Source organism: Aythya ferina (assembly GCF_964211825.1).
Source record: "Aythya ferina genome assembly, chromosome: 1".
Taxonomy (NCBI): domain Eukaryota; kingdom Metazoa; phylum Chordata; class Aves; order Anseriformes; family Anatidae; genus Aythya; species Aythya ferina.
The window spans coordinates 193,899,551-193,914,135 of NC_140296.1; the positions used below are offsets into that span (position 1 = coordinate 193,899,551).

At 38.1% G+C, this 14,585-nt stretch overlaps 1 protein-coding gene across 2 annotated transcripts in view; it reads left to right on the forward strand.

Annotated features, from left to right (window-relative positions):
- The window catches only part of RELN (reelin), a 288,077-nt gene that overhangs the window by 177,339 nt on the left and 96,153 nt on the right, over positions 1-14,585 (forward strand). For both annotated transcript variants that reach the window (XM_084506953.1, XM_084506952.1), the window contains exons 12-16: positions 4,354-4,505; positions 7,415-7,527; positions 9,228-9,436; positions 11,564-11,692; positions 12,844-12,953. In XM_084506953.1, the coding sequence (XP_084363079.1) occupies positions 4,354-4,505; positions 7,415-7,527; positions 9,228-9,436; positions 11,564-11,692; positions 12,844-12,953 (713 nt within the window). The remainder of the gene's footprint in view (positions 1-4,353; positions 4,506-7,414; positions 7,528-9,227; positions 9,437-11,563; positions 11,693-12,843; positions 12,954-14,585) is intronic.

Sequence of the window (14,585 nt, forward strand, 5' to 3'; positions counted from 1 at the left end):
CCTTAAGAAACTCATCCTCCCTCTGAATCACTGCTGTGGGCCACACTTTGGCCCATGCAGGACAGCAGAAGTGGAAGTCATACCACTTTTACCAAAACGTAACTGAGCTTTTCAAAAACAAAAGTGTCCTGGTAGAGAAACGCGACTTTACATTCAATTATTTCATATGCTTCAGTGTATAAATTCTGACAAAAAGAAAATAACCAACAACGTCAATGTGGTCTTAAATCTTTTTTTTGTTTTAATTTTTGTTTTTAAGAAAAAGAATTTCATTAGTGTGTGTAACCCCAGGGCAATGAGGAACACACACTGTTAATTTATGGGTCTCTGCTGAATGTTGATTTTAACCTACAAAGAACTTCAGGTCATTAGCAGCTGATTCAGATGCTGCCTATGTTATGCTGAAACTAAAGAGCACCTTTTGAGAAATACATGCTAATGCAGCCTGTGAACACCTGGGTTGTTTGGGCCTTCAGAAAAAAATATTTGTCATGAACTCCTACCCAGTTTGAATAACCAACCCATGACATAGTGGGTAGTAAACCCTGTTGTTGCCGTGTCATTTCAGAAATTCCTATTTCACCCAAAAGAAAGAAAATGTGTACGTGTGAGTTGTGTGTTAGGTGACCATGTGGGATATGTCAGAGATGTTGTCTCAGTCTCTTTACATCTTGAAAAAGCTGGGTGAGAGGGATACCTGGGGATATCTGCCTCGTCTATAGGTCCTGCTCTGCTGGACTAGACACTTAGTTAAACCCCTCATCATCAGTGGTTCTAATCAAGGCACTTCCTTCCTAGATAATTATTAAACCATAAAAAATGACTTACAATAGGAAATTCTCCAGGGAGCAGAAATACTGAAATCAATTATTTATACTATACCCTAGTGATCAAATGAATGGTTTCTCCAAATACTACATTTTCAGTTTCACACAGCATCTCATTCCAGCTGCAGCTACCACTGATCTCAGCTAGGGGCCAGGCAGATATATTTTGCACTCCTACCCTGCATGCAGTGACAGGAACCCAACACTGCTCTTGGACCCCTGCATGTAAAGTCACTGCCGTGTGGCAGCATGCCCTGGCAGGGGGTAACTTTGTTTTCCAAGGCAATAAGTAGCCTGCTCAAGTCATTGTAACTTTTGTCTTTATTTATTTATTTATTTACTTACTTATTTTAAAATTCCATTTTGTATTTGAAATTTCCTTCTTTTTATCAACAGTTGATATAAGAACAGACGTCTAAACTACATGCAGCTGTGAATAAACACTGAATGAATACACTTCCTTAATTCCTTCTTAGATAAATATTTTTGAATTATTTTTTGAACAATGTTTGAGACATTGTTTTGCTATGAAGGGCAATAAAGAACAAGTTACAGAGTGCAACTATCCACAGCAGGCTTCAGCAGGAAATAACAATTCTATTCAGTGAAAAATTGTAAGGTGTAGAAGTTTGGTAGTTTGCTGTGGTTGTTTTTTGTTTGGTTTGGTTTGGTTGCTTGTGTATTTATGTACTGGAGAGAAAATAGGCTTTTCAAGGTGTTGTTCAAAACTAAAGGAAAATAGGGTAGGGATAAGAGTAGTTTGCTGGGACATAAAATATTCCAGAACCGACTTCCAATAATGGGCTAGAGCAGATGCTGAACATCAGTCTTGGACATCCAGGCTGGGAATCCAGCCTCTCACCTCTTTGATCAAAAACTCCTCCTGGGATCCAAGGACATTTCCTTGAAACTACCACATCTTTACAAAGACTTTTGTTAGAGCTGATCAACATCTGATCAAAATTCCTCAGTGATTTCTATGGCATATCTCATACTTGAGAATTACATGCTCACTTGCATGAGCAGAGATGTTTTTGGGTGATGGTCATCCAATAAATGGCCCGAGTTGTACCAAGGAAAGACCCATTCCCAGCAGTGACAGGGCACAACCACAACCCAGCGTGTCAGTGAGAGTCCTTGGATCTCTGGCTATTTATCACCATCAGTTTTCAGAATGAGAATTAGGCTCCACATCACACTTTAATTTCAAATATTTCCCCTGTGTTTCTGGCCACTATTTTCTTTGCTGTCAAAATTTTCTGAGAACAGCGCTGCAGAGGAGTGCAGTGGAGATTTTCAATGCTTTATACATGAGAGAACCTGCGAGATGTTCTCAGACTCCCTGTTTTAAAGTCAGCTGGAAGCTGGCAGCTCTCAAAGAACAGGCAAAAGCATCACTCACATGAGAGAGCAAAAGGAAGCTCATGTATGGATCACCACCACCTTCCTCTGTGCCAAATGCACTCTGAGATGAGGCATCTGAAGGAACTCAACTCTCAGGGCTGAGGAGCTTATTGTTGTTATTGACATTGATCAGCATTTTTTAAATACCTTACATAAGGCAGTAGGCTACATGGATAGAGGTTGCTGTTGGTACAACGCATCTTCCCACTGGCATTCTGTTACTCTTTAATCACATAAATTAAGGTCTGATCCTAAAAGTGGACAGATCTTCATATCTGAAGATAGGGATGCCTCTGGTGTCTCTGGCAGATGTATTTCAGCTTGGGACATTCTTGTCCAGTAAATCTTGTTTAGGTATATATATCAGCCCATCATTTGTTTTGTAAAGAAGAATCTCAAGACTCATGTGAGGGATAAATGTATCCAAATGTAATATTTAATCAAGAACATCTACATCTTTGTCACGCCGTCACCAAGAGACCTTCTCCGTTTATCTTTGCAGACATTGCTTTCATTTATTTTTATTAAAGTGCCAGTTATTTTATGTTGTATAATTTTCTGGTTTTCATTATAATGCTGCAAAAAGGGAAAGGATCCCTGGAAACCTCCATGATCTGCATCATTCATGACCTCAAGTTGTTTTGTGGGTCGGGAAAGAGACTGTTTTAATTGAGCTAAATAGAGCATACAAAAGATCAATGGAGCGTTGTGAGATTTTGTCATGTAAGTTAAAGTAGGCACAACTGTTTAATTCAATATTTGTCTTCATCCCAAGAGACCCATTTTCAAAACTGTGTTTTGATTATATTGCACATTACCTTTAAAATGTCTGCTCAGCTGAAGTTCTCCATTCAGAATTAGGGTTAGGTTAAACTCTGCTTCCACAAACATGTTTATATTTGTATCATAAACGCCCTTCAGTGACGCTAATCTTGCTAATTCCTGTATAAATGACTGACAGTTTTAAAGCAGGATTTTCAGACAGACATAGTGTTGGTCTGTCACAGCTTAGGTCAACAAGAAAGCCGGCAGCTTTTAAGAAGATCTTAAAAATACATTTTGAAATAGTTTGAATGGTTAAGCTGATAAACAGACTGCTAAACTGTTGTAATTACAATTTTTGAAGCTTTCATACTTCACATTGGTGCTAGAGATTTTTTCTGCTAGAAGTGGGCAGGGGATGGCTTTGCCATCCCTCAAAGATTTCAGATCTTAAATTTTTCTCATTCATCCTGAATCACACTGGCCAGTTAAATGACTGGATTATCAAGATGTAACAATTCTAAGTATTTTCATTGCTTTATCAGGCTTATAAATTTAAAATATTTCATTACGAATTAAAACTTCGACATCAATAATTATGTATCAAACAGAAATAATGTACAAATTTTCCAGATTCTAATCTTTCAAAATATTTTAATCAGGTTTTAAAGAAACCAAGGGTTTCATGATGAAAACATATTTTCAAGAAAAATATTTAATTGAAAATTTCTGCAACAGCTCTTTTAATTATCACTGAATAAAAAATAAGAGAAAATGTTGTACAGAAAAACTGAGAAAGTTCATATCATCACATACTAGAAACATAGCGGTATTTTCTTCATACTCTATTCATGTGTTTGTTAAAAACTGTTACCCTAAATGCTCAAAAAGATGAAAAGAGAGCATTTTCAGCTATTATGTACATATCTAATGACTGCATAGCAAATATGGGAGACATGCCTTTTCAAGTTTGGTTAATCTATAAACCTTTTATTACACAATATGAAACAGAAGGCAGTTGTATTTTAAACATTTTCATGACAGAAAAATAATGAATAATACAACAGTAAATATTTGGTAATAGAAGCCAAAGCTTCATTTTTTTAAGTCTTTGTACTTTTCTACCAATTTATTTATTTTTAAAAGGTACATTACTTTTATTTTAGGCTGAATTTAGAAACTAATATTGAATGTATAAGTAAATTTGTAGGAATCACATTTGAAAAAAACATTTTATTGTACTCTGTGACAGTAGAAGCAGCTATTTTTGCATGTAAAAATTAACTCTTAGAACCTGTTTTGTGTGAGTTGCTCAGTAACATGCTGCTGCACATTCTCTTGCCACTGTTGACTTCTCCAGGTGGGACGTATTTGGTGCTGTCATCGGTACCGAATGTGGGACACTGGAGTCTGGCTCAGCTATGGTATTTCTCAGAGATGGAGAAAGAAAAATATGCACTCCATATATTGACACTACAGGTTATGGAAACTTAAGATTTTATTTCAGTATGGGTAAGTGTGTGCTCAATATAATAAAACGGGGGGGGGGGGGGGGGGGGCATGTGAGATTTAAATTGCACAATATGCATAATAAATATTTTAAAAACTCTTTGCAACTGGTTAGCTTTGATTCATGACTGTGGTACCCACAAAGATGTAAGACAGACAAATCTTGGTCAGACTGGAAGTCTGCCCTTCTAGACACCTGCATGGGTGTGAAACCATAGTGGGCTCACAAATAGCCCTCCCAAAAATATTCTCACAGCTGTCACAAACTTGCAGGTGAAAACCTTTCTTAGCCTGACAGGACATTCTAAGTTTAGTAGCCCATGGTGGACTTTGCTTCCATGGGTTTACCCAGCTATTTTTGGCTCATATAAACATTTAGCTCCAGATTAGAACTGTTTAATATAGAAGTTACATGAAGGTGCCTCTGTAAAAGGTCAGTGTCACATCTACTGAGATGTAGTCAGTAGAGTTTTTGGAAACATTCATTCAGTTCACCATGCGACATTCTAGACCAGCTGAGCAATTCTCTGGACCCTCTTGACTGCATAGGTTGGATGTCCTTTGATGTAAAGGAAGCTTAAGCACCTGCTGCACACATAGTTGTGGGTTGACCCTATGTCAGTCCTCAGGCAGGATTCATCACACAAATACAGGCTGTTGGTGGTGGTGTCCAAGAGTACCTGCATAGTGCTGGCAGATATAATACAGGACTTGTGGGAGAATCACAGCCTGCTGGAGTAGCAGGTGGGTCAGGCAGGACCCTCCACAGTACCTAATGTGGTCCTTAGCAGTACTGTTTCAACTGAACCTGTCTGTTGTGTCCACAAGATCCTGCAGCAAACCCATAGTTTAACAATTCTTCCCATGAAGAATGATGTTCTAGTCTTGTACCTTCTAATTTCACTCAATTCCCCTTACTGCTTATATCCTCCCTCACTCTTGTCTATGTAGACCCTGGTGTTAATCCATCCGTGTCAACAGAGGATGAGGTGAGAGTAGCACAGAAGTGGGACAGGCTTACGTGGCTGAACACAGCATATTTTCTGCTCAAAAGTTCTAAGTTCATCACTATATTCATAAACATTTTTTTTCTTCTAATGTATTAACCCAGGGTGAGATTCATCTCTAGTATACAAAAAATGCCATTGAGCATTGGAGCCTTGGAGAAGGCATCCCTTGTGGAAAGAACTGATGTGCTGATAGCATCATCTGTGGACCTTCCCTATCGGAACAAAGTACAACCTCAGTGGTTTACTGGGGCGAAGAAAGAAGCCTGTCCCATCACTGCCCCTCCGCACTGCTTTTGTCAGTGCAACTGCATTAGTTCAGTGTTGTAACAAGTCAAAACTCCCGTGGACACTGTGGCTATCATTCAGTACCTTACAGTGTTTTTCCACAACTCTTATTTTGCACATAAAGGAAATTGCATTATGTTATTCTCTCAACACCATGTTTAGAGGAGGTGACGATTTTTGTATAAAGGTAGAGAATAATAGAATAATAAAGGAGGAAGCAGAGACTAAACTTGTGACCTCCACAAGCAAACTTCTGAATCAACAAAAGAAAACACCCTGTATTTAATGAGTGGAAGGCTTCGTGTTGTCGTCCTAAATTGTCATACCTCTCTTCTGTTACATGAATTACCAATAAAGCACAGGAAAAAGAGGATGCTTTTTTTCCAGTTCTTCCAAGCATTGCAACACCTGCAAGAGAAACAGGAAAGAAATTTGCTCAACCTTCTGAACTTAGGGGAGAAGTTGTTGGCACATGCAGGCACAGAGAATAGTGGAATATCATTTGAAAATGTGTTCCGTGTGGTTTTGTAGATTAAGTAAATTACAGTTTAAATATTCAGGCAAGCAGAGAATTTGAATGGACACATGGATGTTCCTTATTGCAGTATAACACACATAAGAAATGCACATTTTATCTAGCTTTCTAGACTGTTTTGCCTATTCAATTCCAGGAGTTAGCCATCTGTAGTGAAAAAAACAGAGAAAGTGTTTCATATATGTAACCTTCCTACTTTACAGATAGTTCAAAAACCTTCCTCATCCTGTTTTTTTTTGCTGCCTTTTTTTTTTTTAATACCTGCACTAAATCCAGTGTACAGGGAAACAACAGGTTTCCTGTTTCAGTTACAGATATTCTGTTTTAAAAACTTTTTTTTTCAGAACACCAAACTAGCGTGATGATGTCCATCCTCTAACGATAATGTAGTACTTAATGCTCAATCTTGCCAATACACCCTCTCTTCCAGAGAAGGTTATTAAGTGTTTTGGGTTCTACTAATATGAAGATATCTTAAATCTTGCCTCATTCCTAAGAGATGGCAAAATTTTGTTTGATACGGTAGATTCCATTCATCCTTTTTAGGATATGGTGTAGACAATAGAAGAAGAGGCAGATAAGACACACAGCAGTCTTCCTCCCCTCCTGATAAGACACATTCTCAGCTGCCAAACTAACAGCTGAGAGGTATTTGAGGTCCTCATATGCAATGTGTGGCTGCACAGAGTGTGAATACTAGATACCAGGTTACTGATCTAGTCCTAACAGACAAGAACTCAAAAAGCAGAGCTTTTCCATGTAAACAGGATTAAAAACATCCAGATAGAAGTATTGCTTTGGGCACAGCGTTTTCTGTTTAAATTGTTTCGATAAGCTGATTAAGAGAGTTACTTGAGGTTTTCATTATTGTCAACCCCTTGATCTCTAGCATGGTGTATCTATCTGATCAAATAGTTCTTATACAGTATGTCCTTGGGGCTTGCGTTCTTTTGTTTCATATCTTAAGTTAAATAACATCTGGTTGTAATTATTTTTGTAATTATGGCTGTGTAATATCTCACTTTCCATTAAAAACAGCTTCAATTTTTTTTTTTTTTCTCTCTCAAACGTGTGTTATATAGGGGGAACTTGTGATTCTGGAGAATCCCATGAAAATGATGTCATGCTTTATGCCAAGATTGAAGGCAGGAGGGAACACATAGCTCTTGATACCCTGACCTATGCTGCTTACAAGGTAAATTGTCTTAAACAAAGTAGGTGGATGGGATGGATAGATCAATGTATTCCTAAGCCATCATAGCAATGTTGTATGTTGAATTGCAAGGGAACAAACATGACCTTCCCAAGTACATAAATCATAGACAGCTCTTGCAGTGAAAGGGTGCCTTTGCAACACAGCTCTGTGGTTACTGCTGACAACTCCACCCCTGAGCAGTACAGTGGCATTGACTTGGACAACAGGCAAATTGGCAACAGGCCCACACTCAGCCATCAGCTGAAAACTTTGGTGATTACATGATCTCACAAATAATTACCCTCCTCTCTATTCAAGCTCCTGCCAGCCACAGTGCGGTATTCAGGAGTTTCCTTCTGAGAGTGTTAGGTCAGTGGCTGGGAGGAGAGTGACTAAGAAATGTCTGGATGTCTTTTCCTGAATATCTTTTCCAGGAAATTACATATTTTATACATTTTCTTTTCATTTTAATACAGCTGTTTGCCCTTTAGAGGGTCTGTAGAAGTACAGACATTCACAAGCAGCTTCCCTTCTGCTGTTATTGCTGCCTCCTTCACACCGTATTCACCTCCCCACCACCACCCTCAGACCGGGCAGTAAAGACTTGAGCTCACTGTCTGGTTCCTTCCTGTCTAGGGCAAGGAGAGACTAAGGCCATGTCTACTCTGAATAATTCAGCTCTGAGGGACCTTTAGTGTGGTGTTATAAAAAAAAAAAAAAAAAAAAAAAAAAAAACAGATAACAGAAATCAATATACAAAAATGCATGGGATATGTACTACACAGGTGCATATGTTGCAGATTCAAACTGAGTATGTTTTATGCACTGTGTAGGAAACTTGGTGGTAAAGATGCATCTGATTTCAACCAGAGGTCTGTGTGCATTTTCTTTGTAATTCTAGCATTCAAAAAATAAATGTTTATAGTTACATTAGGGTTTGGCCTGAATTCGGTTGAATCACTTGCATTGTTTCATTGTACGTCATTTCCCTCCTCTCCTGGTTCTGTGCGAAACACAGGGTAGAACTTTTTCAAAACTAAGGAAACTGTAATTGTAAAATAATAAAAAATTAAATGGGGAATTCAGGGAGCAACAGGATCTGAAATTATACTGAATTCATTGTGGACCTTTTTTTAAAACGAGCAGTTTTCAAGCTGACATCCTCTTTTGACATAATACGGTTCCAATTACGTAGCTTTTGGACAAAGGCTAGAGTTCATAAAGTAGTGTTTTCATTTATTTCAACAACATAACATCCTCCCTACTAGCCTGTGAACTCATACTCTTACTCCCTTCTCACATATTCAGACTCGACCTGAAGTTACACTGCATTTCTTTGTAGGATGAAAGACTGCAGGGTGAGATTCATCTTCCAACTGAGCACTGATAAAACAAACATATTTTTCAGAACACAGAAGATACAGTGTCTTTTCTACAGTGTCTTTACAACCAAACAAACTGATCCCACTAAGGTGATAAGCAGGACTGGTACCCAGAGTACTAATAGCTAGGCATATAGTACAAAATAACTCTTATTTGGGGTCTTTGTGGAAAAAGGGGGCTAAGACAAAAGTTAACAAGCAATGCACATGTTTTGCTCAGCACATTTGAAGCTGCTTTCTTAATTTAAAAAATAATTTCCATGTAAACTTTTTTAATATTACTTGTTTTATTTAAGCCTGATTTAATTTCTTTTAAAGGTTCCATCCTTGGTTTCTGTTGTCATTAGTCCGGACCTGCAGACTCCTGCAACCAAGTTTTGCCTGAAACAAAAGAGTCACCAAGGCCACAACAGGAATGTCTGGGCTGTGGATTACTTCCATGTCCTTCCAGTGCTCCCTTCCACGGTGACTCACATGATCCAGTTTTCCATCAATTTGGGTTGTGGAACTTATCAGCCCGGTAACAGGTACAACAGGCAAAATTTCTCTTTCAATTATCAGTTTCCCAGAACATTTTGTTTCATAACATCTATATACTTTGCTTAGTCCATTCTGAAATATGCTTATGATTTCAAACTATTTGCTTCAGTTTCTAATGGCAATAAGATTTATCTCTAAATATAAGGGATAATGATATGTATAAGAGGGAAGGCGTTAAAGGAAGTGGCAGAAAAGTCCCCTCATGACCTCTCAGAGATTATTCATGCCACAAGCATGTAACTCTTGTACATGCTGACATGGTGACAAATAGCCCTCATCTTGAACATCATCAGTGTGAGGACCTCACTGCCTACAGAATGACCACAGAACTCTTTGGTGGCTTCACTTCATTGGGACATTCTATGTGATTTTTTTTTTCCCACAAAGTTAAGGGGGAGGGAAAGAGGAAGAAGGAAGTAATTTGCTGCTCTGTATTTTATATTCCTTCACAGTCCCTTTATCTCTCTGTACATGTGAGACTTTATCCTAATATTTGTTGAGGTTTAAGTTACTTCTTTTTTTTTTTTTCCAGAGTAAGAGCCAAGAGTTTAAAGTAGGTGACTGCAACTGCTTTCACATCCATAGCCCATGGCATCTTTTTCTGTCTGAAAGAGCTGCACTATTTCTGGCAGTCCTAGTAGCCATGCAGGGCAGCAGAATTTAAGGAGCAGCAAAAGTCAAGGCATCACGCATATTTGATAGGAAGGGAAGACAACATTCTACACAGAATGTGAAAATTTTGCACGTAAACACTCCTGGCTTGTAAACATGCTTTATGAAGTATCCATCTTAAACATTTTGTTATCTAACGGGGATTAGTATGTATTTTGAAAGATTAATATTCTTCATTCACATAAACTATTTCTGAAGTAGAAGTGTTCTTCAAAACAAAAGAAGCACTAGGTCTCCATAAACACTATTTGTATTTCCCAAATACAGCAGCATTTCCCTCCTCCTGGTCTACAGCATTATTCATGATGCCTTCAATGCTGCAAACATGACAGACTTGTTCAGCATATATTCAGTAAATTTGACCCTCCAAGGTATAAGTACGGTTAAACCAAAAATGAACAAGTCAAAACCTCTGTAAACCATTTTAATACATACTTTTGATATCGCAGTGATGGTACACCTATATAAAGTAATATTGTCAGCAAATTATAATGAAAAGGAAAAGTTATAATCCAATAATTTAGTACTGAGGTGATGAATTATGACTTTTATAATGTTCCATTGATATTACTTAAAATAAAACAGAATATTACAAGCTAATTATATAGTGGAAATTACAAGAGTATCTCAGTAGAATACTAAATCCTTAATAAATCAAGCACTTTTTACATTACCCTTGCAAGGTCTTCAGAATGTAAGATAGGTAAAGATTTCCTTACACTCCTAGAATGTAAACACTATTTTGTTAAATATGCAGTGGAACGGGGAGGGAACAATTTTAGTAATAATAGCTAGAATATGGCTGGGCAGCACGGAGACTCCTGCAGCCCCTGGGACTCTGCCTGCCATAGGGCTTTCTGAAGGGTGTCTTCCACAGGTCCCCTCCACCCTTCACAGTTCTGGGCAGGACCTGGCTATTTCCCTATTCCATACTGCATTTCTGATCTCCATCTGGGCATGATGGGGGAAGGAGGCAGGTGACTCCTGGAAGGATTAAAGGGTATTTTAATATTTGTCAGCAATGGAGGTGAAGAGACAGCCAATGCATGAGCAACTGGTGCTCTTTTACCACCTCCAGCAGCTGGCAATTATTAGAGTCCTGTGCTCACACGATGCTGTCTGGCTCTGATGAATCCAAGTTTTCTCATTATTTTTGAAACCACACTCAGTATGGTTCTAGCTGAGATACAAGAGTAATATCAGGTCATTTTAACACAGCATAAAAACACTAGCTGGATGGTGTTTTTTTTTTTCATTCAGATTTGTTTCACCTTTGCATTTTCAGGATTTTTCTTATTAAAAGTATACTCAAAATCATTGCATGTCTCAGCATCAGTTGTCAGGAATCTGGGGGTTTCTCTGTGGTGGTACTTCCACTTGCCTGTCTCTGCCACATAGGCTCACCGTGCCTTTCTCCTTCCTTTCCCTCACCATGTTATCAGCGTCAGCTTGGAATTTTCCACCAACCACGGCCGCTCCTGGGCCCTGCTCCACACCGAGTGTTTGCCTGAGATCTGTGCTGGGCCTCATCTCCCCCACAGCACTGTCTATGCCTCCGAAAACTACAATGGGTGAGTGTTCTCTGCACACCTAACTGAGATGTGAGATTAGAGATGGATATGAATTATGGGAGACAGAATAAAGCAGCAAAGCACACCACCCCATGTCATCTTTCATTTTTGACTAGCTGAGCACAGCATGGAAGGAGTGTTCTGGTCTCCCTGGCTGCCCAGTAATGAAATTTGAAAAATATGAGGCTGCCTCTGTCATATAATATTATTTTTTTCTGATGCCATAGGTAAATTAAAAAAAAAAAAAAAAAAAAAAAAAAAAAAAAGTGGGGACAGCATGCTAGTAAAAGAAAAGTTATATCCTGTCAAAGCCACAAAAGTTTTTCTTTTTAGTCAGAGGAACCATCAGTCAAAGCCATATTTATATCCTCAGACACCTTTACTCACTTGGAATCCTTATGCTGGGTTACAATGAAGTTGCATCCTCTGCACTTCAGCAGGTGGAGGTGTTGTTAGAATCACTTTCTTATACCAGCCCTTCTCATTATTAAGTGTCTTCAGGGCTGTTCTGGCTGTGAAGTGAACTTGTCATCCCATGGCTGTACATCCCTCTGCATCCCAACCTCCACAGACACTTCAGAGCAACACATATGACCATGAGAAGAACGTGTAGCTCAAACATTGGCATGGTCTGGTGACCCCCCATTTCTCTACCATTTTCATAGGAGCCATTACCCCTGGTGTGTTTAGCAGGTGCAGTACCTGTGGATGATATGAGAGTGATGCTCCAGAGAGACAGTAGGCCAGATCTTCCATGCCCCACTTCTCATCCCCAGGGGTTTCCACCCAACAGAGTTCAGTTGCACTGAAAGGTTTAATGCAGGGTGCAATTTAGGAGGTGTTCATTGGGATGGAGAAGCTGCTATGATGAAATAGGTTAAGATCTTTGTTGGCTTCAGGTATTCATTCAGGAGGAAAAAATGCTGGGTTTTATAATGTAATAATTAACATTCATATATTGTATGAAAATATCATAGGCCATGCTTTGTTGCTTTTTTTCATTTATACTTTCTAAAGCTGCAGTCTCTTAATTGGTCTATTGAGCAAATTTTAGTATAAAAAATTCTCACCAAGCTTGCAGTGCAAGCAAATGCTTTCAGTCACTTAATGAGTATTGATGTAAAACAGAATTTGTGTTATATGTATTTCAGGTGGAACCGAATAACTATTCCCCTTCCCAATGCAGCATTAACAAGTGACACGAGGATTCGGTGGAGGCAAACAGGACCAATCCTTGGAAATATGTGGGCAATTGATAATAGTCAGTATTCTTATCCACAACCATGTTACATCAGAAGAATAATTTTTTTATGCTGCTCCAAGTAAACATTTTCCAGAATCAGAGGTCGCAAGATTTTCAGTTCGTTAAATTTTTATTCTTATCTTCAGTCAGTTACAAGTCCATTTTGAAGCCAAAGGGGAAATCTGTCATTTGAAAAGATAGTCTAGTAGCTTACCCCTCTTTTTCTTTTAATTGAATGCTTTCTAGGAAAAATAAATAAATAAATAAAAATGTATCAATAACCTGATATAACATTTCCTCTGACTGCTTAGTCTGAATTACATAAATAGGCACCTTGCTGTGCTATTAAGTACACGAACTGTGCCACACTAAGCAGCAGTTACAGCAGCTGGGACATATTTTTCCTTCTGGACATAGAAGACCTTCATAAAGCAATGTTGCTACCAAAATACTGACAAAACTTTTACATTGTTTACAGCATCTCAAGGGGGGAAGGACCATCTGTAACAGGGAGCTGGTCTTCTTTTAGGAAATGATTTTTCATGTGCCAGTGTGTTTTTTTTAAATGGATGTGATGAACTGAGAGGAGGTTATAGTTACACATCTATTTATAAAACATTCTGCAGAGAATACTATAGTAAATATTTTAAAGCACAGAAAAATATTTTGGAACACAAAATAAAATGTATAGATGGCATGAAAAGGAGGAGAAAGCATGTTTGAAAGGACTAAGAATGAGCAGGTGTGAAGTTTTTAGTTTACTCATTAACCTCAAACACTTGGGACTACATAAACTACTAGAATTTGTTTTGCTAGCTGTATGCATTAAGTATGTACTATAAAGCTTTACAGTGATGTACAATAGCCTGTGAAATTTTGTAGTGATTCCTAATAAGGTTTGTTATGGAGCCTGGGAATGGTAAATGTTGTCATATTTTGCAAAATTCTTAAAACAGATTAATGCCTCATTTTGAAAAGAAAATGCTTGAAGCTGCCTCAATAGTGCAATGCCACAAATGAAACTTTTTCACAAAAAGTAAAGAAAATTACTCTCTTAATCACATTAATGGTATGTAGCACCCTCTTGACATTCTAGATAGTGTATTAATGCTTGTCCTTAGAGATGATGATTTATATCAAAAAGAAAATAAAGGGGAAAATATAGGTATATGTAAGTAAGAAGATGTCTGTGAGCATCTGAAAAGATGACTTGCTACCTAACAAAATATAGAATGTATAGAATGTAAAAATTGGTGAAACTCACAGAAGTTCACATAAACAAGAGCAACATAAAATCCAAGGACTCAAATTCTTTAAAACAGAACAAAACAAGAAGATTTTGAAAGTTAGCATACAATTCATATATCTATACTACCTTTGCCTGTAAAACCAAATAGTGAGAGCTCTGATGAAGAATACTGCACACTCAGCGGTGTACCATCTCAGAGTCAGTTTTACCAACCATCTGCCTACAGTGTGCTTGCTCCAAAATTTGTCTGAGATGTAGAACTATCTCTATGACACAGGAATCAAGTGTTAATGGTGAACGCCTTTCTAAGGTTTTGCATGCCTCCTTTGGTACACACTAGTGAAACTGACGCTTTACAATGTACTGAGGGAGAAACATTTGATTGGCAAGCCACTCAAATT